Genomic DNA, 25,314 nt, shown 5'->3' with positions numbered 1-25,314 from the left:
GGGGGGAGGTAAAAACAATCCGAACTTTCACAGGACAGCATCTCGGTGCGGAGGGTCTGGTCCCTGGCCCTGCCTTATCAGCGTCCCCAGCCCTAGAAGGTGACAGCTGGCTGGCTTGTGTCAGCCCCTCGGGCACTCACGTATCTCCGTCCGGCGGGTTTAAAATAGCAAATCTCTGAGGCCACACAATAGCTTGGGCTTATATGGGCTCCTGGGGGGGCAGGGGGAGCGCGGAGGGGGCCAGGGCCGCTGCTGCCAAAATAGCAGCTCACAAGTGTTGCATTCCTCGCTGGGCGCCGGGCGCATTCCTGCCGGCGCTGCCCGCCCCGGGGTGGGCGCTGGGGGCCCCTTAAAGCCTCTGCCCCCCAAGGAGCACACCCCAGACACCCGCCGGCTCCCCCGCGGCTCCGTGGGACCTCACCTGCGCCCCACAGCAGAGGTAAGGCTGGGGCAGCGTGGGATGCTCGGGCTCTGCTGTGAAAGTCCAAGAGATAAAGGCTCGGCGTGGATTTGGCTCGGGGCTGATGGCCCTGCCCAGCTGCTTTCACTGGGATGTGTTTCTGCTGTGAAGGCATTCCCCCGGGGAAAGCATCGGGACCCTCTCCAGTGGGTTTCTCTGCAGCGCATCCGATGCTGTTTGAGAGACACAAGATGGCTGGAAAGGATTTTGGGTGCCCTTGGGGGATCTCGTAGATCCCTGCGCCCCGTGTCTCCGGGCGGACAGGAGGGATGCGGTGCTTTGGGAGCATCGTACTGGCCCGCGGGGCCCATCAGAGCCAGGATGCTCCCGTTTCTTTCAGAACAAGTGTTCAGAGCTTTAACTGGAAGATTTATCCTGCTTCTGTGCCATTTTCTGCACAGAGGATGGAAAAATATTTCTTAGAGGCATTTTCCAGTGTAACGTTAGCTTTTCTTGTGTGCCCCGTTAACAGCCCTGATTTTGCTGCTGTTCCTCAGTAAATGTTTGGTGGGATCTGATGATGTAGCAGAGAGGAGATGAATGGGAATGCAGAAATACACTTCCAGAAATGCACATTTACAGCCTCGTGGCCAGGAGGGGATCTCTGCTCCTGTGTTGTGCAAGGGCCCCATGGAGCCCTGGCTGCTAGTGGCTACATAAAAGGGTTTGGCCAAACTCTGGGGTGGCAGGACGGTGCCTCACGGGGCCAGGCATGGGGAGTTCTGGGGAATGCATGGGGCTGAGCCCCGGGTCCGTCGGAGGGAAGGGGACAACAGCAGCAGGTGGGGCAGTGAACCCAGCACAGACAGGGCTGGCTTCTGACTTCATTTGTCTCCAAAAAGCACTCCTGAGTCATTGCTCAGGAGGAAGGTTTGACAGCCGTGTGGTATGCTGAGGCATCCCTCCTGCAGTGCATCTTCCCCATGCCTGTGGGTCCCAGTCCCGGATTCAGCATCTTTAATAAGCGATCCTGAAGCCTGTCCGACCCATCCAGGGTAATAAATGCCCAACAGATGCAGCTAGGGCCAGTTGTTCCCGGTCGCCCGATGGGAGCGGGGCAGCGGCGCTGCTCTGGGAACAGGTGGTTCAGCACATGGAGGTTATTTCTAGAGCTGCCTCGCGCTGTCCTGCCGCATCGCAACCTCGCCGAGGTCCCGCAGGAGCAGGGTGGCCGGGCTGTGCAGGGGCTGGGCTGCGCGACCTTGTGCTGCAGCATCGGGTGGGAGCAGGGCGAGGAGTGCCGATGGGCGGCATTCACCCAGCCGTGGGCTGGAGGGGAGATAGGTGTGCGAGGAAGATGAGCGTGGGTATTTCCATGGTTTTAGCTACGCTTAGCTCTGCTGCTAAACTGGGATCTGAGTTATTGTCCCCTTTAGCTAAGCTCAGCCTCGGGACCAGGACGCTGAGGGAAATGCCCCTGCTGAGCCCAGGTTGCCCCTCTGCACTTGGAGGGCTGGGTGCTCTCGCTGAGATCTTGTGCTGCGGCTGTAAATTGGAGATAATGGGATGTCCCTGCAAGTTTCCATATCCCAGCTGAGCTAAGAATAGTCAGGAAGCAAAACAAGCTGAACGTTATAATTGGGTAATTTTCCCGTGCCCTGAGCAAACACAGCACCCTGGGATGGCTCCAGCAAGGGGAGCTGTGTGTCCCAGACGTGGCTCCTGATGGCAGCTATCAGCATGGCACGAGGCCGTGTCTAATCTCCTGCCTCTTATTTGGGCGAGCTGTGATCCTGGGATGGGAGGGGAGCGGGGGGACCTTATCTCCACCGAGATATTGCTGCCACAGCCCGGCTGGGGACAGCTCCCAGCTCCAAGTACTCTGGAGAGACGCAGCATCACTGTGCCCATGTTGTGGGTGCCGGAGGATAGGCTGTGCTTGTCCTTATCTCAGCTCCTAACCCTCGCTTTTTCCACCTTGCCTTGAATTCTGCTAGATAACCAAGCATGTCGGACTCTGAAGAGGTCGTCGAAGAGTATGAGCAGTAAGTGGTGTGTTTTTAAACACCTTTCTCTCTCCCAATTCCTGTCTTCCTGCAGGGTCAAGCATTGCTTAGAGGTGCTGATGGGGGGGCCCAGCTGTGGTTGTTGCCCCAGCACCCAGCATGAAAGCACTTTGGGATCCCCCCTGCCCATTGTCATCACTGCTGTGATGGTTCTGAGATCCCCGCAGTGGGGAGTTTGGCATCAGTAGCCAATAAGCAAATGCTCTGCAAAGGAATAGACCCTGCCCTAAAAATTATGTGCTCTAAATCAATGGGATGGAGCTGGGAAAAGGCTGGCTCCATCAGTGTGTCGCTGATGGGGTCCAACTGCAGCGTCCTGAGCATCTCAACAAGGCCCAAATCTGAGGGCAGGTTTTGCCGGTGAGGGCTGCTGGAATGCCTGAAGAGAAGGGCATTGACGTTGGAGCCATGTGGCTATAGGGACTGGTCCAAACATGGCTGCTATTTTCTCATTCACCACCAGAAAAATTAGATCTGAGTCCTTCTCTGATATTTAAGTGCCACTTAAATATAACGATCTTGCAAGAAGAAAACCTTGCATGCCCAGCAATGGGTCTGAGCCCTGTGCTCGGCTTCCCTTGGCACATCTGAGGACAGACAGTGTGTTTCCCTTAAATCAGGAAAGGACTCTGGTACAGAGGTGAGATGTAGGCTGCCCATTCCTAGACTTTCAGACCACCTTCTTGAGCGGTGAAATGGTCCTGGGCTCTGACCCCCATCGGAGTGCCAGCCGAGCGCTGCAGGCTGCCCGATGTCTGCAGCCTGCTGGAGGATGGGGGTCTTGGCCTGTCCCCACTGCCACCTTACAGCACGGCACACCGCAGCCTGCTGAGCAGCCACTGCCCACCACTATGGAAAGTGGGACCCAGCTCGAGGAAATTTCAGCTCCTTTGCAGGGGATTGCCGTAACCGGGGCACTTTGTGTCGTGCTTTGCAGGGAGCAGGAAGGTAAGGGGACGTGGAGCATCCACAGCAGCCCCGAGACTGATGCTAAGAAATGATCAGAGCAGCTTCAATAACCTGCGTCTTCTCTCCCTTCCCTTTCTCCTGTGCACACATGTGCTCTGTGAAGAGGAGTACGTGGAAGAAGGTAGGTGTTTCGTTTGTGGTTGGAAGGATAAGTGCTGTTGGTTCGGTGTTACGCTCGAGTGGGTGGTGGCGGCAAGTTCCTGGGCTGCAATGGGCCAGAGAAGGCTGTATGAGGCCATGTTGTGAATTCCTCCACCTGAAACATCAGTAGGATCAAAGCCGGCCTGAATATTCTTAGGATCTCTTTTAACAGGGAGATCCCCTGTCTCAAAAAGAGGGGTGGAAAAGCTGGATTTGGGTATTTTCAGAGGTGTGAGCACAATAGCTCAAGGGGAGCTGGAGCTTCAGCTGAATGTATGTTACTGGTGCTCAAGGAGAAACCTCCGACTGCCCCCGTATGGTGAAGAACCGACCCCCCCTGGGTGCATGCAGATGCTCTGGGACACGGCCGGGCTGAGCACGTGAGGCTGGGCTTGGGGCCTGGGTTTTGCTGGGGCTCTTGCTGCTTCAGGGCACTGCCAGGCAGCCCGGGCTGCTGCAGGGAGAATCATCCTGAAAGTTAAAAGCAAAGGGCCGGAGTCCTCGTCTCACGCGTGCCGTAGCTACACCCCGCAGCTTTACGGCGCCTGACTAACCTCTGCGCTTATTCCTTCCCCTCCTCCCTGGCTCAGAAGAGGAAGAATGGATTGAGGAAGAAGACGGTAGCTATTGCACCTTTCTTTATTTCATCTCTCCACTGCTGCTGTGAACACGTTGTGGGTCGATCTGTCTTGTGCCTTTCCCCGGCTGGGGGAAAGGTTTTCTTTCATTCTTTCACTTCTCCCTGTTGCTTCTTGCACTGCCCCCATCCAGCCGTGCTGTGCATACCTGCTCTCATTTCTGTGGTTTCTGTCTTACGTCTACCCCCAAACATGCCCGTGGCTTGCTGTCTTCTTTTTCTTTCTTCCTCTCTTGCTGCGGGACCGCAAGTCTTCCCAGGACCTGTGGGCCCCAGCGCTGCTCTCACTCCCATGGAGGACTCTCGTGGAGATACTGCTCCCTCCAGTGGAAAAAGGCTCCAACAGTGGCATAAATGAGACCTATGCCACCCAGCCTCGTTCTTTGCTGGGTAGAGGAGAGCAGCAGAAATCCCTCCCCTGCACCCTGGGGTTTGAGGGCCCAGCTTGGCAGGGAGGGAACGAGGGACAAACTAGGCTCTAAATCCTTTAAATTTATCCCCCTTCCCACCCAAGCACAGAGACCAGCCTTCGGGTGCAGGTTAGAACGAAGCCCTTTGCTTTCTGAGCCGCTGCTTCTTTCTCCCGTAGCTTCCTCTCCCCCGGGTCTCTTTGGCCTTGCTGGTGGCCGGCTCCGAGCCGCAGATGTCCCATGAGGGGGCTGCGGGGAGCCAGCGGCAGCCGCGGCTCTCGCACTGACGCTGCTCTTGTTCCCCAGGTCAGGAAGAACAGGTAGAGGAGGCAGAAGAGGAGACTGAGGAAACCAAGGCAGAAGGTATGCACATGGTGGGGGATCCCATGGTCATGCTCTGTGTTGGTGGGGCGCTGGCTTTCATGCTGTGCCCCGGAGCAGGGCTGGGACGTCCTGGTGTCACCTGCGGCAGGGCCGGCAGCCCCCGTATCGCTGGTTTCCAGTAAAGATGTGCCAAAACTGGGCTGCCCTTCCCCGACCTTACCAAGTGCTGAGTGCCTTGGCCCTACGAGCATGAGGTTAATGCTGGTTTTTGCTGGGTGCTGACCTGCTGCCAAGTTGGTTGTTTCCAGCCTTCCAAAATAATGCCAAAAATGTGCTGAGCCTGTTCCACCGAGAGGTAGCTGTTGTCTCGGAGTGGGGATTTCCAGAGCTGGGGCCGTGCTCTGATGTGTCTTGCCATCTGAAAACCCCTTTGGAGCGGCCCGGATTGCCTGCTCTGTGTCCCCACACAGTCCTGCCTGGTGGCCAGGCTCAGGTCCCAGCCCCGCTCCACAAAGCGGGGTGCACGGGGAGGTGGTAGCCCCCACCTGCGGATGCTCTGGTCACGTTCTCCCCCTTACTTTTGAAACAGAACAAGAAGATGAAACAAAAGCACCAGGAGAAGGTAAAGCAGGAGTGGAGGAAGGACATTTTTGGGCCATTTCAGTCCTGAACCCAGTCTCCAAAGGTGCTGTCCCCTTGCCGCGGGGTTTTCAGTGTTAAATTCAGCTGCTGCTAAAGGGAGATTCTGCGGTAAATGGGGCAGAACTGCCCCAGGTCTGTCCTCTGCCAGGGCTGGGGCAGTAGGAGAGCTGCAGGAGGGATGGCTTCGTGCTGCCTCGGTAAGAAATTCACCCCCAAAATGGAAGGAGAGGGCAGAGCTACTGCTTCCCCAGGGGAGAAAGTGCTCCCCTGTTCATCCTGGAGAGCTGGAGGGGGGATTTTGCGGTGGGGACAGCACTCAGTGGGCAGCATCGCTTGGGCAGGGTGCACGGCAGGGCTGGCGCCGGGACCAAGCACCGTGTGTTCCGCAGGTGGAGAGGGGGACCGAGATCAGGAGCCTGGGGAAGGTGAGGTATCCCCCCGTGGTCTTCTCTGGGGTGGGGGGCACCATCCCTGGGCGGTGCAGGGAGGCTCCAAATGCTCAGTGGGGAGCATCGGTGTGTGTGGTATTTTGGCACACAGGTGGACACCTCACCATGTACCTCTGCTGGAGGAAAATCTACCTGGGAGAGAGGGGGGGCTTGGCTCAGTTTTGTGGGGTTTTGGGTCGAGGTGTGAAAGCAAATGCCTCCGTGCCACTAACACTGTCTTTCTCTCCTGTTCCTGGGGACCCACAGGTGAATCAAAGCCCAAACCCAAGTAAGTGTTGGTGCATTTTCTCTGGTGCAAGGTCTGAACTAGGAGCTGTGCCTCCATGTGATGGGCTTGGTGCCACCGGTTGAGACCCACAAGGGACACAGGCAGTGAGGCCTCAAAAGCATGAAAATAGTGTGGAGACTGGGACTTGGAGAGAAAAGGGGAGAGGAAACAGGCAGATAAACAAGGAATATGAAGAGAATCCTAAGAATGGGGTGTATGGGCAATTTTGAAGCATTTTATGTGCTCCTTGGAGGAGGTCCAGCTGCCCTGTGGCCCTTCAGCTGGAGAACATCTGCATGCACCCCAGCCTGGGGTACGTGGTCCTTGGCACAACCAGGGTATCACCTCCCCACAGTGCTCCTGGCCATGGCAGGAGGAGGGCTGGCATCTGTGTGAGCCCCTACAACCCCAGGACTGATCCCACGGGGGTTGAGGCGGTGGCTTCCAGCTCATGCTGGAGCACACAGTTCCTCCACTCTCTTTTGGGTGAGCGGTGGGGTAGCTGCCAGCCCCAGGGTGCCTGGCAAAGGGACGTGGCCACGCTGCCTGCTGCTCACGGAGTTATTCCAGCCATGCGGGTGCCTTGGAGACCTTCCCGGGAATGCCAGAGGTCTTCCTCTGAGACTGTCCAGCTGGCAACCTCCAGCAAGCAGCGTTACTCTTCCCTGTCCTCAAAATGTGCTCACTCCGCAGCCCTGGGGGCCGTGAGGCTCAGAGAGGAGGGCTGGGTAGATCAGAGCGTGGGTGGAAAGCCTCGTCCCGTCCCAGGTACCTGCTGCAGGCTCACAGCCCTCCCGCTCACCTTCCAGGCCCTTCATGCCAAACCTGGTGCCTCCCAAAATCCCCGATGGCGAGCGCCTGGATTTTGACGTGAGTAGCGCGCCCAGCCCAGCCCCTTGGGGGCTCCCCTGGCTCCTGAGGGGTTGCGTTGTGCGAGCACGGCTGTCGCCACCCTTTCTGTCCAATGCAGGACATCCACCGCAAGCGCATGGAGAAGGACCTGAATGAACTGCAGGCCCTCATCGAAGCCCACTTTGAGAGCAGGAAGAAGGAGGAAGAGGAGCTCATCTCCCTCAAGGACAGGATTGTATGTCTGCAGCGTTCTCCTTTCCTTGCTGTTGCCACCCTCAACCCCGGGCAAACAGCCACAATCCTCTCCTCGCAGTCCCCACAGCAGGACCTGAGACATCCCCCCTTCCCCATGGGCCCCAGTCCCTGTGCTCCCCTGGGACATGTGGGCACAGCAGAGCTGCCCTTGGGGCTTTCAGGGCTTCAGGGGCCAGTGTTGTGTCCCTAGGGACAAAGGGGATGGCCTGGGACATCCAGGCCATCGTCCTTGCCTCCCGCAGGAGCAGCGGCGGGCGGAGAGGGCAGAGCAGCAGCGGATCCGCAGCGAGAGGGAGAAGGAGCGCCAAGCCCGCATGGCCGTGAGTCTTCCTGTGGGGATGGGGGCTTGGCCGGTGGCCTCCTGTAGGGCATGGGGCCCACCCTGGCCGTTCACCCCATGCGAGCCCGGCTGTGGAGCACGTGGGAGCTGCGTTTTGCATGCAAGCTGGCCCACCAGGTCTCCATCCATCCCCTCCTGACCCACTGCTAACCCTGGCAGGAGGAGAGAGCTCGCAAAGAGGAAGAGGAGGCCCGGAAGAAGGCCGAGGAGGAAGCCCGGAAGAAAAAAGCTTTCTCCAACATGCTGCATTTTGGAGGTTACATGCAAAAGGTGCGATCCTGCCCCAGGGGTTGCAGCAAAGCCACTGGTGCTGCCAGGGGGAGCTCGACCATGGGCTGGCCCCTCAGCACCACGAAGATGCTCGGTGCTGGTAGCTCGGGGGTCCTACGGGCAGAAGAAGACAGGCCACCAAGGTTGGGTGACAGTGGTGACCAAAGTGGGCTGGGAGCCCTGCGCTGCAGGAGCTGGGGGTCCGGCCTCACCCCAGGGACTGGGACGGGGCCTGGGGGCTGTGTCTGGTCCAGTGCTGCCAGCATGTCCTTGAGGACCTCGTGTGCTCCTGGAGTGCCAAACACAGGGGGTGCTGGGAGGCAGGGCTGGGGATGGGGGCAGAGCAGGGGCTGGGCGGGTTTCCTTCCCTCCGACGGACTGATGGCTTCTGCAGTCAGAGAAAAAGGGGGGGAAGAAGCAAACGGAGCGGGAGAAGAAGAAGAAGATCCTCAGCGAGCGGCGGAAGCCCCTGAACATCGACCACCTCAGTGAAGACAAGCTGAGGTGAGGGGTGCTGCAGGAGGGATGTCCAGGACGGGGTCCCACCCGCTGGGTGACAGCACGGCTGGGACACGGGCTGCGCCACCCCAGGGTGGCTCTGCCAGGCCACCGTGCCAGGCTGCTGGTGACAGTGTCGGCCGTCAGAGGGAGCCACGCTCACATGCCTGGGACACGCGTGTCCCCACGGCCCTGACACACGCGTGGGTCTGGCATCGTTGTCAGCGCGTCCCCAGCTGGGCTCGGAGCCTGCGGGGACCCATGGGGGAGGAGGCAAGATGGTCCCTGCCGTGCAGGGGGTGGCACTGCTGCCCCGTCCCCTGCAGCGAGCCTGCTGCCACATCCCTTTCCTGCACTGGCATCACCCGTCCCTTCCCACAGGGACAAAGCCAAGGAGCTGTGGCAAACCATCCGCGACCTGGAGGCTGAGAAATTTGACCTGCAGGAAAAGTTCAAGCGGCAGAAATACGAGGTGAGCCACCAGGTCCTCCCCGGGCTGACTCGCCCTCTGCGTGCCTGGCTGCGCCATCAGCTCCCCGTTTCGAACACCGGGTGGGTTGGGCACCAGCCGGAGATGTCCTGGGGAGCTGGCGGTGTCAGAAAAGACCCGTGCCCACCTTGGCATGGGGTGACAAACACCTAAGAGGCTCTACACAGTGGAAAGCAAAGCCACTTCTGCCTCCCATGTGAATATGAGCAGGGCTCAAACCAACCCTCCCAGCAGCTGCCATCCTGGCAGTGCCGAGCACGCAGCTGTGAAGTGCTGCAGGATGTGGCTGCTGGTGATGGCGGTGGCCCTGTGGCCTCCCAGCTCTCGGGGACTTGTACTCTGCTCCACGATGGGCTTCCCACTGTGCCGCACATCACAGCCCTGTGCTAAAGCCCAGGCAGGGATGGCTGGGGAAGAGAGAGCAGTGCTGCACTTTCACCCTGTCCCCAGCCAGGCATGGGGCATCCTGCCAAGCCTCACCACCCACCTGCATTTCTCTTTCAGATCAACGTCCTCCGAAACCGCGTTAGTGACCACCAGAAGGTGTAAGTACCTGGGCTGGCCGAGCATCCTCCTTCACCACCCCCTGCCCTTCCAGCTCCCTGCTGCCCTGGACCCAGCTCCCTCCCCATGTTTCTTCTGGCTGCCTCATACCTGCTGGCACCCCATGTTCATGGACCTGCAGGTCTGGCCCAGGGACCTCAGTCTGTGCCATTCTGCTGCCATCCAGAGGTCCCCATGGTCTCCCAGCTCCACCAGCTTCCCCCTGTCCCAAAGACCCTGGCTGGGGACAGACCCCAGGGAGAGGTCTCCGTACCTGGAGCCTTGTGTCCTCCAGGGTCCTGCCCACCTCCAGCTGTCCCCATCCCTGCAGGGCCTCTGCCCAGCATCTCAGGGAAGGTGCTGGAGACCCCAGCTTACATAGAAGGGGAAATCCCATGGGCTGTGGAAGCTGTGCAGCCCCGCAAAGATAGGGGAGCTGGTCCTCATGCCCCTTGTGCAGGGCTGGGGTACCCTTCATAACACTCCCGGGGTGGAGGTGGGTGTTTAACCTGCACTCTCGGGGGCACCATGCCTCTCTCACATCCCCATCCCACTCTGCCTCCTTGTATGAGATGTGCTTAGCCTGCCCCTGAGTTAGCAGCATGCCCTCGTTGCAGTTAGCAGCATTCCCCCTGCATCCTCCCCTGCAGTTAGCAGCATCCCCCCCTTGCTCACACCAAATCTCTCTTCTCTTCTGCCCTACCATGGCCTGTAACTGCAGCAAAGGGTGAGTACAGGCTGCGTGCCCCCACTGCATGAGTGCTGCATGGACCCCTGGTGCTGACATCAGTCCAGGAGTGGGGCTGAGGAAGGGGCTGGCCTGGGGACTGGCACCTGAGGGGGGTCAGTGACTCTCAGGATGCCAGAAATGCCCATCAATGACCACCTGAGCCTCCTCCTCCTCCTGAGCTACGGCCAGTTCCCCCGGTTCTGGTTAAGGAGAGTGGTGCAGTGGGTCCTGGCTAACACCCTCACAGCTTCTGGACCTCAGGGGAAGGATCGTCCAGCCTCTGGGGTTGGAGATCCTTTGTTTCTTCTCTGAAGGATCACTGGGAGGGAGGAGCATGGGAAAGGGTTCGGGGCTGGTTGGAAACACCTGGCTAAATGCATGAGCTTGTTCCCAAAACATCCCAAACCACACAGACTGAGTTGAGCCCCATGCCGGGGAGGAAGACCTTTCCTGCAGGGCAACAAGCATCAACCAGGGATGGCTTGCTCCTCTTTGCAGGACCTCCGATGGTGCCCACCTCTCCCCTCTTTCCATTTTCACTCGTGCCCTTTTGCACATCTTTTCCTCCTTCCCTTCCAGGTCGAAGGCTGCCCGTGGGAAGACCATGGTGGGCGGCCGGTGGAAATAGATGGCTCAGAAGGCAGAGGTGAGGCTCGGCCTTGGCGAGCTGCCTGCCCCGCACCATGGGGCCTGCCCCGTGCCCGCCGCCCCACCGCGCGGCGCTCGCGGGGGCCTTGCTGCAGGCACGGCGCGGTCTGGGCGGGCAGAGGCTTCACGAGGTGCTGCTTCTCATCTCCACGCCCCCGAATGGTGTTGTGTCTGTAAATAAAGAGAGTGGTGAGGGGGCGCGGGTGTTGTCTCCACCTCGAAGCTCTGAACCAGGAGGAAGCGAAGCGGGCTGCGCCGCTCGCCCACCCCTGGAGCACGAAGGACGCAGCGGCCATCTGGGGCCTCCCGCGTAACACGGCCCCTTGCCTTGTGGTCCTTGGGAGGCTTTGTAACAGACCTCAGTGGTCTGGCCTGCTTTTCCTGCTGCAGTTCTCCCTACGGTCGCTTCACTTTGCTCTACCAGAGCCCCTGCGCCCCTCTCTGTGCCAGGGGTGGCCCTGGGGGGTGACGTGGGCGGGGGCCCTGTTCCCAACCCCCTTGGTCCATGGGTTGGTCACAAGCCCTGCCACCCACCAGGCTGCCTTCCTCCCTATTCCCACCGAAGGGGAGCAGACCCTCGTCTGTGTGTTTCTGGCAGCTTCCAATGAAGACTGGAGGTGAGTCAGTGTGGAGAGACTGTTTCTTCTGTCCTCACAGGGGTGCAGATCCCTTTCGTTTAGCTGTAGGCGTCTCTCTAACACGCTCCCACATGCAGTGCCCACAGGGGCACATCTGCTGCATACTCCCAAGAGTTCTTGGGGCATGCATCTGGCCTGTGGGCCAGCAGAAGACACCAGGCTTGCAGCAGGCTTGTCCCTTGCTGTTGCCCGACAGCATCTGGGCTGTGAGGCTTCTCCCTTAATGGGGGAAGTAATGGGGAAGGGCTGGATGCACAGGATGGTGGAGCTTCGTGGGCTGCTTGTCACTTGGCAAGAAATTTCCTCTCCCTTCATGCTGGGGCTGCCTGTTCCCCCCGTCCCAGGCCCAGCCATGCAGGAACATCCTGCAGGTTTCCTGGTGCTGCCTGTCAAGAGATGCCTACTTCAAAGCATGCCACCAGGTTTTGGGGAGCGAGGCTGGAGGAAGCCTCAGCTTCAGAAAGGCAGCAAGTGGAGGGCAACCAACCTCCTATCCCCCCCCCCCCCTCAAAACCCAGGTGTGGAGGGATGAGACTGGAACCTTCCTGGGACAAAAAGGGAGAGCTGGGGAGGCTGGAAGTGCTGCGGCATGAAACCATGGAGACAGAGAGTCATGGAGTGATGGAGGTGGGAAGGGCCCCTAAGGACCCTCTGGTCCTCCCCTGGTACAGGACCACCCCGAGCAGGGTGCCCAGGGCCACATCCAGGCGGGTTTGGAGCCCCCCAAGGAGGAGACCCCACAGCCTCGGGGCAGCCTGTGTCAGGGCTGCGGCCCCCCCAGCACAGCCGTGCTGCTGGGGGTCAGGGGGAGCCTCCTGGGCTCCAGGTTGTGCCCAGCGCCTCTGGACCTGGCCCTGGGCACCGCTGACAAGAGCCTGGCTCCGTCCCCTCGTCCCCTCCCTGCAGGAACGTGCAGCCCTTGGGGAGCTGCCCCTGAGCCTCCTCTTCTCCAGGCTGAGCAGCCCCAGCTCCCAGCCTCCACTCACAGCAACGATGCTCCAGTCCCTCATCATTTCCATGGCCCTAAATCCCCAGAGGATAGCAAAGGTTCAGCCAGTGACATTCCCACCCTGCCTTGACGCATGACCCCTGGCAGAGAACATCACTCAGGGCAGAAGAATACAACCCGGAGCTACCCTGTTCCCCATACCTCCAAAAACTGATCCCCCAAAACCTTTCTGCAGAAGCAAGGGGCTGTGCCCATGCGGGCGCCCGGTGCCGCTCAGAGGCGCTGCCTCTGCTCTGCCCGTCCCCGCGGGCGGCAGCGCCCAGGGTGGGGGCACGGCGGCACTCCCTGCTTCCCACAGCACGGCCTGTCCCGGCAGCGCGCTGGCCCCCCGCCAGCCCAGCTCCCTGCGCGCCGGGGCCGAAACCGGCGCCCTCCTCCCCGCCCGGCACCTCCCTCCCTGCTCCCCGCACCCTGAGTCAGCACCCAGCCCTGCTGCATCTCCCACCCGTGTCCGTGGATGTCCCCCCCACCAGTGGGCTTGGTAGAGCGCGGTGCGGGATGCTGGTATCCCCTGGGACATGGCACGGCCGTCTGGGGTCTTCTTTGGGGTTTTGCATGCATCCCGAGTGCTGCACGGGCTGCGGGGTGGTTGTATGGGTGCAGCGCGTTGTGCCAAGGTTTGCTGGGGTGCGGTGCAGGGTGCTGTGTGCTGGTGAGTGATGTCCGGGCGTGCTGTCCCCATCCTGCCACGCATGCCATGTGTTTTGCAAGAGGATGAGTCTTGGGTTAGTGCAGCAGTAGGACAGGGCTGGCCACACCACTGTGCATTGTGGAGTGAGGGGCCCCTGACAGCAGCCTCTGGGGGCTCACGGAGGGTCCTAACAGCCTCTCTGCTGTGCCACTGGGAACACTGGCAGCGTGCTAGTGTCTGCTAGCTGCTGTGGGGCCCCAGTGTCCATGTGGGCAGCAGGACCTCTGGATGCTAACCCAAAGCACCAGCATCCTCTGGAGCACGGTACAAGGGGCAGAGACCCTGCCTTTCCCGGGCAGGGGGTTCACCCTCTAATCCCAGGAGCTACGAGGTGTAGCATCCTCTAGCACATTGCAGAGCAACAGCATCTTTGGCCACAGAGTGCAAACATCCTCCTTTGCTGAGCAATCCCTTGTGCAGCATCACTCTGGAGCACAGCATGTGAAACCGGTGTCCTCTCAAGGGCAGTTCTGGTGTCTCAGCCAAAGCCCTGGACAGGGACCAGGTGGTGACCCCCATGGGCTGTGCAGTACAGGAGGTTTTTGGCAGCTCTAAGAGGCACTGGCAGGTGCCACGGAGGGGTGCATGGCTCTGGCTGCAGTGCAGGCTCACGTCCCACAGCATGGTGTGGCACACTTCTGTGCTCCCCAGCGGTGCCACTGCCCTGACCAAAGGGCTGCAGGGCGCCTCAAAGCTACAGCCCAGGCTACAAAGCCTCCTCCTCTGGTTCTCAGCACAGGGGTCCCAGCACAGGGGTCCCAGCACAACTGCATGAGCCTGGACCACAGGGTTAGGAACCTCTGCCCAGGTCTCACAAGTGTGTGCGCCTCGTGGTGTGTTGATGCAGCCCCATGGCAGGGCACCACTGTCCTCATGTGCTGGAGCAGATGCAAAAGAAGATGCATTTGTTACCTAGAAGGTGCTGGTGAAATATTGCTCTGATGTTTTGGGCTGCGGCAGAAACCAGAGCTGCGTGCAAGGCAGCTTCATGCTCTTCTCAGCCTACTCAAGACCCAGGATGGTTCCCAGAGGCTGAAACACAGATTTTGAAGAGCCCAGTTCTGCCACCACCACTACAGACAGAAACAGTCTGCTCATGTCTTTGTCCAGGTCATATTAGCCTGGGATGCTCTAGGCAGCACAGGAAATTGCTGTCCTGGGACCACCTGGCCAACACACATCCCAAGGAGCCAGAGACACATGTGCCCAGACTACCAGCGTTACAGCACACAGTTTAGCTGCAGTGGTACACGAGGGTCCACAGGATGATGGAGTGGCAGCTCTTGAAGCTGAAGTGCTGCCAGAGCCCTGTGTGGCTCAACAGTGGTGATGCTGAGCCCCTCGTTGGCCCCATCAGTTGGGGTATCTGGACCTTGGAGGTGCTGGGGTGTTTTGTCCCCCCAACAGGCACAGTGTGAAGTTTGAGGTGCACCAACTCCCACGTCCTGGGTGGCATGCAGAGAACACCTGACACTTGCAAGTTTCTTATGGTTATTTATAAACGCCCCATAAAACTACGAGTTTCAATTAATATCTTAGTCCAGTAAATCACTGCCTGTAGTAGCCAGCTCATAGGTAACAGTTAATCACCTTTACCTGGTAGAAGTCGCCCACGCTTTATGCTGATTTCACAGAAGTGTAAAATCGTCAATGAGGACTTTAATGCACCGTAAGCACAGTTTAGCATCTACGCAATGACCCATGTCCATGAGACAAGTCCTGCTGACAAAGCAGGCAACAATGCTCTGGGATGGAAAGGAAAAGGGTTTAGCAGTTGTCTGGAAGCAGCATTTTATTGGCATTTAGTGGAAGGAAAATAAGCTTCCTAGTGGTCTGAATCACTGCTTTTGCTTGTGCTTTCATGCCCAGGTTTCAGCTGAATCCCTGGCTGTAAACCATGCTCCTCTCTGGTGCAGGCAGCAACAACTGGCATGAGCACTGAGATGCTGAGACCAAAAGGGAGCCCAGCATAGGATCCATAAGGTTTGTGACTGGTAAAGGCAATGCTGCACTGTATCTCCTGACCTGGTGTGGTGCTGAGCACCAGCATTGCTGTGATGGTTGGCAGGAGCAGCCAAGCTGCAGAGGCAGCTCTGGCAGTCCTGGGCAGTACCCAAGTCTGAATCACAAAATCACAGAGCGGTGAAGGTGGGAAGGGCCCCCTGGGTCCCTCCAGTCCCCCCTGCCCCAGCAGGGCCACCCCGAGCAGGGTGCCCAGGGCCACGTCCAGGCGGGTTTGGAGCTCCCCAAGGAGGAGACCCCACAGCCTCGGGGCTGCGGCCCCCCCAGCACAGCCGTGCTGCTGGGGGTCAGGGGGAGCCTCCTGGGCTCCAGGTTGTGCCCAGCGCCTCTGGGCCTGGCCCTGGGCACCGCTGACAAGAGCCTGGCTCCGTCCCCTCGTCCCCTCCCTGCAGGAACGTGCAGCCCTTGGGGAGCTGCCCCTGAGCCTCCTCTTCTCCAGGCTGAGCAGCCCCAGCTCCCAGCCTCTGCTCACAGCAGCGATGCTCCAGCCCCTCAGCACCTTCACCGCCAGCCTGCCCAGGTCTCTCTCGCACTGGGGAGCCCAGCACTGGTCCCAGCGCTACGGGTGCTGAGCAGAGGGGCAGGATCAGCTCCCTCACCCTGTTGGCAGCGCTTTGCCTGATGCAGCCCAGGACACCATCAGCTTATTTGTGAGCCACATCACTGGCTCCTGGTCACCTTGGTGTCCTGAGGGGCCCCCAGGGCCTTTCCTGCCTGGCTGCTTCCCTGTGGGTGCCCCCGGCACATTCTGGGGCTGGGGCTGGGCCTGATCCTCCCCAGGGACAGGGCTTGGCACTTCTCAGGAAACCCCATGAGGTCCCTGCAGCCCATTTCTCCAGCCTGTCCAGGTCCCTCTGGATGGCAGCACAACTCTCTGGTGTGTCAGCCTCTCCTCCTAGTTTTGTCATCTCCAACCCATAAACCATAGGCGGGGGTGGGGGGATGTTCCCAGAACCCCACTCTTGCTTCGAGGCCAGATATCTTCAGAAGCATGTGCTGCAGCACCCTGCTCCCCAGAGGGGAAGGGAGCTGCGTGCAAGTGCACACACTTGCACACACGGACTCCCAGGCATGTGCGCTCAGCCACAGCTACTTCTGTGCACACACCCACGGCTACCTGTGTGCACACATGTGCAGAGCTCACCGTGCTGGATCCTGCAACGTGCCTCCGCAGTAAGGTGAAACAGCAGCAGGGGGCACAGGGGAACCATGCCCGCGGCACCCCTGGGGCATCCCCAGTGGATTTGGACACCCAAGGGCAGGGGATGCATTTCAGGATAACCTTAGTTCTGCACTGGTTGCCGTAGCAGCTGGAGTGCTCCAAAGGGGATGTGGATGCCAGGCTGAGTTTTGGTTGTTTTATTTCAGACAGCCATGTTCAGCTCCTAAGTCCATTGATGGCCGTGTTTAATGAGGACAGGATTTCCTTCACAACGTGCCATCACCTTTGCAAAGAGCGAGGTCCTGCACCCCATGCTCTCACAGCATGACCCCAGCACACGGTATGTGCCCCGCTGCACACAGCCTCCAGTTTGGGCCCGTTGGAAACTCAGAGAGATGGAAATTCGTGCTGAAGTGTGGACTTGCAGGCTTTGCCTTCAGACCCGGCATGACCTGCGCCTGGGAAAATCCTCATTATGAAGCAATTCTCTTTGTCTGCCTTCCTGCATGATATAAATATGCAAGAAGCTGGCCTGCTGTGGATTATTCCAGTGCAATGCCAGACCCAGGTGTGCCCGGGGGCCCTAACCCCTGCCCGAGGTGCCATCACGCCTGCCCCATCCCTGCCTGCTCTTTGTGCCAGCCACCGCGCTGTGGCTGCTGGGGTTCACGCTGCAGCCTGATGCTGCGAAGCAGCTCAGACAAAGCAGAGGTTTTTCTGCCCAGCTTGCCTCCAGAACTTAAAAAAAAGACACAGAGGAGTAGGAGAAAGCAGCAGAGGAAGGCAATGCATCCCTTATCTAACAGCTCAGTGGTTACAGCACCGGCTGGTGAGATGGAAGATCCAAGTTCCTATCTCTCCTCCGCCTGATATGAGCATGGCTTTGAGCTCTGGTTCCTAAGCCCAGCAGAGCTGCAGCACTCAGTGCTCTCTTCGTATGACGTTGGTTTATGCTTCCTGTGCTACACACTACAGCTGATGTACGAGATTGTGTCACAGCACAACATTGAAATTACTCTATTTGGGGCGCTCATCTGGTTTCGGAAGCGTTGTGAGCTGCCCAAACCTTTTATCTGCACACGTAAATAAATACAGTTGTACCTTCACAGAGCAATAAATCTAACTTTGATATCATGACAAAGACAGGACGCTTTGATCCAGGGAAGCACTTTGATCTCTCACGATGAACCAGATGTTGTTGATTACCTGTTGAAATAGAGCAGCGACTGTAACTTTTCAGGCAGTGTTGCAGCGCTGGGCTGTCAGGCTGTTGGCTGTCAGGCTGTTGGCTGTGTGCCATGCCACACCTCAAACAAAATAAAACAGACAAGATGAAATTCAATTTAATTTTGCAGTTCTCAAATTCTGCCTTTTTTTTTTTTTTTTTTTTGACAACGTGTTTTGGAAAGCAAACCTTTGGCTTTGAGATATTTTCCACCCCAGAGTTTTTGTCCAGGACAGTGTTTCAAACACTTCAAAATACATACAAGCAGAATCATACTGCCAGAGACTAAGAAGCATTTTTGGGTGCTGGGAGAGGTGCCCAAGGGCCCTGCCAGGAGGATGGGGAGCTCCCTGGGGCTGGCTGGTTGCACCAAGGGCTCCTGTCCCCCACGGGTGGTGGAGCACTGCAGTGCAGAGATGTCAGCATCACCTGATGCTGGGCACCGGATCTCTCCATGGGATCCCTGGGGCCCTTCAGCTCCAGGTCCCTCTATGGGATCCCTCGGGGTCTTCCAGCTCCATCAAGGGCTCCTCCTGCTGCCCCTCCAGCTGCCCCCAGTAAATCAGGCGCCAGCAGACCCTGAAGCCATCCCTGCCAGCAGTGGGCAGAGACAAAAGTCTCCAGAGGGTGACTCGGGGCTGCGTGGTCTGGTGTGGCAAAGCCAGGGGCTGGGGTCCTGGCTGGAGGGAGCGCACTTATGCAGGATGGGAACTTTTCCTCATCCCCTGGTTATTTGCCTCTGGGGCAATTAGCCCTGTAAATTGCTGAGCCCTGTGATTAACTGCTGCCTTCCAAACATCTTCATTGCAAAGGAAGAGTAACTAAAGTATTCTGGAAATTGTTGGCATTTCTTGGCAGCTGCGGAAAAGTCCCAATTGCGGCTCACAGGCCCTTGGGCTAGGGACAGGCCGACCTACCGGCAGCTCCTTGCACGCAAACCAATAAACAACCCAGAAAGAAGCACTTCTCTTTTGGGAAGGAGGAAAAATGATGTGAAACTCCCTAAAGCCTCTGCCCACAAACCAGGTGAGGAACCAAGGGGAGCAATCGCTGTCTGCGACGAGTCCCAGGCATGGATGCAGCATCAAACCCAACCCTGGACGTTTCACGAAGACGTGAGCTCTCCTGGGCACAAAACTCCTCCTTGGATTTCGTTGCAGTGTGCTGAGAGATTTTGGAAATCTGGCCCAGTGCTCTGCGGGAAAGCATATGGCCCATAACACCTGCCCTAAAGACATGAGGTCACTTAAAGGCACCTGGATCCATCTGTGGATTTGGCCATATCAGGCTTTCCAGTGCCACGGACAAAACAGAAGGACATCAAAGTGCTTCCTCAGGACCCTCAGCAGCCTGCAGGCTGGGGGACTGCACATTGGAAACCCACCAGCCCGCAGACAGAGGGGTTGTGGGATGGGGCCTTGTGTCTCTCAAGTGCCTCTGGGTTGGGTGTTTCCCTTAGAAAGGGTCTTCGTTTAGAGGTTCTGCCCAGGAGGTAGACCAAGGATGCTTCCTGGTGGAGATTTATGCAGCTAGGCAGGAGTTTACAAGAGAAAATTCTTGGCCTGAAATGTCTAAATTCTTTCTGTAGGGCTGGGCCTCTGAGTTCACTTACCCACAGCAAAAAAAAAAATGACGTTCTCATCTCTGTTTTGCTCAAGCAAATGTGACCCACATTCCCCAAAAGCCAAGGACCTGCAGGAGAAGTCACATTCTTGTGGAAGCTTAATAATTTGCCCAAAGCAAGGAATAAGAGAGCTGGGACTTCAGCGCTGCTCCTCAAGCTGGAGACACAGCTCCAAGGCTACGCCAGGTCTGTACCCCCCAGAGTTAGACTAGAAAAGCCAATTCTCCATTAAAATCCCCCGGTATGGCGTGGTGTTCCGGAATTAATGGTCCCGGGACACTGGAATGGGGCTGTTTGCCAGTAATGCCTTCCCATGCTGATCGGGATGCGCCCTTGTTTGGCGGAGGTTTGCAGGGACTGGGACTGTTAGCTCAGCAGTTTTAGCGCGCGCCGGGTGCGCGCACACACACAAATTAGAAGGAGGAAGCCACACGGTCGGTTTTGGGGCATTCCTGTCGAGGTGTTGCTCTTTTGAAGTCGGTGGGGCTTCTCCCGGGCTGGGTCCGTCCGCGCCGCTCACACCCGTGGAATGTGGCCAGGGATCGGTGTGACCAGTCGGGCCAGTAAGCAGACCTTCCTCCGAAATGAATTTTTACTGAAATCTGCAAAGACCTGTTGCAAGCGGATTGACTCACATGGCTTCTCAGCTCTTAGTCATGAGCTTCTTCTCTGGACAGTTAATTAGTTTGTTCTTGTGGAGCGCTTTGAAGATGCAAAGCAGGCTGGGAAAGTGAAGTGTTATTAGCTCATTATCTGCAATCTTTTTTTTTTTGTGACAGAGTAATAATGTCCAGGCTCAGCCTAAGATGCTTAACAGCACTAAAAAAATGAATTGTCCACACACCCAGTTCTGTCCTTATTTCAGTGCAGCTCTTTGCTAATGCCATTTTATTGTGCTCAGTACCTCCTTATACTAAAGCTCCTTAACGTCAGCCAGGCAGGAGAGGTTGGCTTAGCATCAGTACATACAGAACCGGCAGGCACCCTAAGCTTTACACCTACCCTAACAGAAGACCTGAAATCTTGGGATTTGGACCATGAATTTCCGTCTGTTTCCTACTAGGTACAAACTGGATGTGAAAGGGGACAATGAGGCCAGTGCTGTTTTCTTATTTTTGTTTATGTCCCGATGTGGGTGTGTGAGTGGTCAAGTTCAGCACCTGAGAACTTGAAATCCTACAGAGCAGTGTGAAATTAAATAGCCCAGAATGCTGTGTGAGAGATGAATTAGCACAGAGCAGCTCATGTGTGTCTGGTTACATTCAAAGAGAAGAAGTAGTACTGAAAGTATTATTTTTATGTCTGCAAAGGGCATGCTGGCCAGACAGCTGCCATGCCCTGTGGAGTATAGTGGATACAACAGCCCTGTCTACATAGCTGGTCAGTAATTGTGCATCTGGCAATTTGGGGTTCTTGCCAGAGGCATTTCAAACACTGGCGTGTGCAGTGATGTGGCCTGCTGCGAAGATTTGTGCCTTCATATTTGGATGCCTGAACTCTTTTGGCCCTGTGTTCCCATTGCAATGGCCCCACATGCAAATTCAGTGGCTTATTGAATTTGAGACCATCCCTGAGCATAAATACCCATGTGTTTCTTGGGGAAAGGTTGCACCCGAACTGCCTTAGTCACCTTGCAGACCTCCAGCTTGACCTGATCGTGCTCCAGCCGTGCTGCCAGCTGCAATTTTCTGTGGGAGAAGGCCAGGCAGAGAATGAGCCTCTTCCCTTGGGCATACATGTCTGTACACACATACATGCATGCGAGAGGAGATCTTCCATGACACATTAAATTAAATACCTAACTGCTTTCACTGGGCACTCACTTCCTATCTTCAGGTTTCTGACAGCATCTCCTCTTGCTGAGCTCCCAGACTCCCAGCAGTCACCTTTGCAAAAGTCTGTGGTATGAGTCTTGCTGGACACAAAAAACAAATACATGATATCCCTGTTTTGGGGATAAGATTCCTCATTTCCATTGCCCTTGTGGGTAACTGGCACCGGTTATGCAACTTCCAGCTCCCATTTCCCTGTTGGGTCAGAGCACCATCATAAAGGCAAGGCTGGACAGTCAGGTGAGGCTTTGCTAGCCACCCGGCCTCTTTGCATTGCTTTATGTCCAACCAAATACAGTGAAAGCAGCCACAAATTGCTGAGGAAATCCAGTAAGAAGGCTTTCCATCTAAGGACGAGCAAAATGAACAAGGCTATGAGCATGAGTCATAGCACCCAGCTATTTACGATGAAGTCCTCTTAATCCCAACCAAAACGATGCGTTACCCTCCAGCACATGGGCGTTGCTGAGCATGTCAAGCTTTTCTCTGAAGACTTTTGCTCAGAAAAAAAAAAAAAGGAAAGTGAACCTCCTAAACAGTTCAATGATTCCAGGAGCTGAGTTTTTCAGAGAAACAGGAACAGTGTGAGTGGTGACGGCAAGACAAGAATCAGGAGCACACCCATGCAGGTGCCCTATGGGTGCCAGCGCCAGGTTGCAGGAGCATTGCAAAGCTTCTCCACCTGGTTTCACCCTGTTTGGTGGTCTGCTACTCGTTTCACTCTCATGTCAGAAAGGCACAGGAAATGTGTTGTTCTGCAACCCGTCCTGCCAGGGTAGAGCTAGTCCAGCATCCTAGAAATGAAGATTGTCCCTTTGCAATATAGTATTAGCATGGGTGTTTTTGTGTATGTGCACTCACAAAAGATAAAGGGTGAGGTTCAGGCAACCTAGGTACATCTGAGCATTTCTTATCTTCATCTGGACCTCCTTAATCAGCAGTGGAAATAGAAAATTTGCCCCTCCTTCCACCTCTTTCGTGTAATGGGGTGAACCACATGCTGGGCAGACTATTTCTCTCCACTGGCTCTGTAGGGAACCCAGAGTGACAACCTCAGACTTCAGTGTCTAATTTTAAGCTGCCCAGGTGAGGGTGGATTGATCCCAAGAGATTTCTCCTAACAGGGAATGAGCAATAGAGGCCAGGGTTGTAGGGAAAGTTTTTCAGATGTGGTTGTTTAGCTCAGCTTATGGAAAGCTGGTGTTTGGCAGCTTAAAAAATAAAATGCAAGCAAGCTGTCCTACAAGCCCTGCAAAGCTGTGCAGGTAGTTGTGGGCAAATGATTGCTGCCCGTAGCCAGAGGGGAGGAGAGATGACGGTAGATCTCCTTCTGCACTGCTGGCAGCCAAGCATGGGGCACCCTTACAGCACCACCAGCACTGGCAAATTTGTGCTGAACAAATTATGTGTTGAGATGCCCCAAGATGACTTTAAGAAAACAGGGCTTTAAAAATGTGTAATCACCTGAGACCTCTGAAATCACTCATCCCCTTTGAAAATCCCAGGGTTCAGAGAAAGCATTTCAGGTTTGTGCTTCGGAACAGACGATGATGCAAAATCACCTCTGGCCTTGGACAGTCCTTCCCTGGCCAGTGATATTTAAGGCCCTGAATCTGCGGTCTGGTTTTGGTAGGTGCCAAGGTCTGTCTGAAACCAGTAGCTGTGTTGCTCTGCGGTATGCTGAAAGCAGGAGTCTGGCTTTAGACACGGAGGCTCAGGGTTTGGGCTCTCTCCCAGGGCACAGCACGAGCTCTGTGCTGGAGGCGGATTCCTGATGTGCATGCTGGTGCTGACCCCCAGCAGCCAGCAGGTATCTGGGGGGACCTCAGAGCAACTGAGGTTACGTGAGGGGGTTTGTGCCGGGATTTCTGGAGTGAATAGGAGCAGCAAGCTCCTGCTGTGCCTGCAGGGTGTTGTGCAGACAGCTCAGCACCACGTTTTAATGGCATGGGACCCCCTCAAAAACCAGAGCAACAGAACAGACACCCAGAGCCACAATAGGTGCCTGAAAGTGAGGGAGACTCAGCACTAATGTTGGTGCCTCACCTTGTTTTGAGCTCCTCTCAGCTTTCCGTGGACCCAAAGGAGGGTGACCGGGTGGTGGTGATGTTCTGGGCAGAGGGTACTTGAGGTCCTGGGCACTGAGGTCCTGGGTCCTGGGGGTTGCCCCTGCAGCATCTTGCCAAATGAAAGCTGAAGGCAGCAGCTTTTGGCAGGCTGTGCCACGCTGGTGCTCCTGTGGTGAGCGGACCGGGTACATGGAAGTGCTGCCCCTGCACCAGGCGAGCTGTGCTCCCCTTTGGGAACTTTATGGAAAGCGTCTGTAGCTCTCCTGCTGGATCACGCTCACAAGCCCCCACTGCCACAGGGCTGCGTGGCATTGCCCCCTGTCCCCTACCATGGCTCCCTCTGCCCTCCTGCTCAGGATGAAGGGCAGAACCGTCCATCCCCTGCCAAACACCAGGAGATGCATGGACCAAATTCCCAGCTGGGACTCCTGGGGGTGCCACAGCCCCTTCGTGCTGGGGCTTCCCCCTGGAAGGGGGTGCACGACAGGAGGGCATTGGCAATGGCAGAGCCACGGAGGAGGCATCCCCACGTATGCTGCTCTTGCCTCCTTCAGCCTGGGGCCCTGTTTGGCCCTTCCTAGGACAAAGCTGATCAGCTCGCTACCTGCCCATGAGTAAGATGCTGCTCATCTCCCCCCACCAGTCACCGCCAGCCTTTCCTGCTGGGCATCAATGTCTGGAGGAAAAACCCCTCCACCGCTTCTCGTGCCCCCACCGGCTGCCGCGATGCCTGATGCCACGTGTGGCTCCACCGCTCCTTTACCCTCAGCATCGCGGGGAGTGTGTGTGTGTGTGAACATGGGGGGCTTGCTTGTCTTTTTCTCGCGCTCTGCCTTTTCTCGGGTGCCTCTCCACGAGCTCTGCTTCCTCCTGCTCAGAGCAAGGTGGGGCTCTGAGTCACCCGCAGCGGGTCGCGCCGTGCGGACGGCCTCGCTGGGGCTCCGCTGCCTTTCCCACGGTGGCTGAGCCCTGCAGTGCTGTTGCTGCTTCGCCCAGGTTCCAGGGGCAGAAAGGCAATGGGTGTGGGTTTAGCTCCGTGTACCAAGGAGTCATCGCTTTGGATAACATAAACACTTGCCTGTGCCATCTCCTCCTTCTCCCTTTCCCCCCGGCTCTTTAACCCTCTGCTTCTCTGCTTCCCTCAGGAAATCATTTCTAGGCTGCTTCTGGATTAGCCCTGGGAAAAGAGAAAAAAAGAAAAAGAAAAATAGATTTGAGATAGGCACAGCCAGATTCTCATCGCCCAGATAAAAATGATGGGAGCCATTTAGGAGCTGTGCTGCAGCCTGGGGAATACAGAGTCTTGCTGGGATCCTGCCAGTGGCCCCTCTGTGACACAAAGCATCACCTTCAGCACCCCTGTGCTGCTGAAAGGAAACAAGAATCGGTTTCCTAATGGCTGAAAAGCACTAAAAAAATTCAGGGTGGAACTCAAAGACGCTCAGATAATCTCACATTTATTTTTTTATATTTTTTGAGCGTTTCTTTCAACCCTGCTGACAAGAGACTGATTTTCCTGTTCTGCCAGGAGAGAACCTTGCTGATTGAGGCAGGAGTTACCTGTACTGTGAGATAAAGAGGCTTCCCGGGGAAAGAACAGAAAAAGTAAGGAAGAAAGCAATAAGATGTACAAAGCAAATCCCTGCCATGCTTAATTGCACAGCACCCAGTCTGGGTCATCTCTCAGACTGAAACTTGGCCCCGGGACCCAAAAGCAGTTACAGTTATTGCCCGAGCTCAAATCTGTTAGCTAAGAACTTGCAGTACACTTGTGAGGCTCTTTGTAAAGGGAAAGGAGGGAGGAACTCGGCTTTTCTGGGAAAGTATTTGGCTTTTGCAGTGCCAGGAACTTCCAATAGCGCTATCACTTCTGGAAATTTCTACCTGCTTTTTTTTTTTTTTTTTTTTTTTTTCCATTGCATTGCCTTGGGAAGCCGGGCACGCCTGTGCAGGGTGGGGGCATTTCCTCTGGCTTTGCTCCCCATTTGCAGAAAAGCAGACAGCTCCACAGGAAGGGGAGAAACCAGGCTCGGGCAGGTCTGGGTATGACAGCATCGAGCTCTGGAGCTGCTGCAGGAGCAGCGCTCAGATGTGGCCATCTCGCAGCTTC

The 25,314-nt window shown here is 56.7% G+C and overlaps 1 protein-coding gene across 9 annotated transcripts; it reads left to right on the top strand.

Annotated features, from left to right (window-relative positions):
* The first annotated feature begins 281 nt into the window (after positions 1-281).
* Positions 282-11,130, top strand: TNNT2 (troponin T2, cardiac type). Of its 9 annotated transcripts, XM_083812956.1 has the most exons (15): positions 383-439; positions 2,398-2,445; positions 3,404-3,556; positions 4,930-4,986; positions 5,537-5,569; positions 5,979-6,014; positions 6,285-6,306; positions 7,116-7,176; positions 7,277-7,393; positions 7,656-7,733; positions 7,913-8,023; positions 8,418-8,527; positions 8,903-8,993; positions 9,516-9,556; positions 10,864-11,130. In XM_083812956.1, the coding sequence occupies exons 2-15, from the start codon at positions 2,439-2,441 to the stop codon at positions 10,910-10,912; spliced, it is 966 nt and encodes a 321-aa protein (XP_083669082.1). In that variant the 5' UTR covers positions 383-439; positions 2,398-2,438; the 3' UTR covers positions 10,913-11,130. The 9 variants fall into 9 exon arrangements, 7 of the variants coding, with proteins under 7 accessions (XP_083669084.1, XP_083669088.1, XP_083669083.1 ...); XM_083812958.1 differs by lacking the exon at positions 3,404-3,556 and having other exon boundaries at positions 288-439; positions 2,398-2,454; XM_083812962.1 differs by lacking the exon at positions 3,404-3,556 and having other exon boundaries at positions 288-439; positions 2,398-2,454; positions 9,516-9,560.
* Positions 11,131-25,314: the final 14,184 nt, after the last annotated feature.

This window comes from Anser anser (assembly GCF_964211835.1).
Source record: "Anser anser genome assembly, chromosome: 27".
Classification (NCBI taxonomy): domain Eukaryota; kingdom Metazoa; phylum Chordata; class Aves; order Anseriformes; family Anatidae; genus Anser; species Anser anser.
This window is presented reverse-complemented; position numbering and strand designations above follow the sequence as displayed.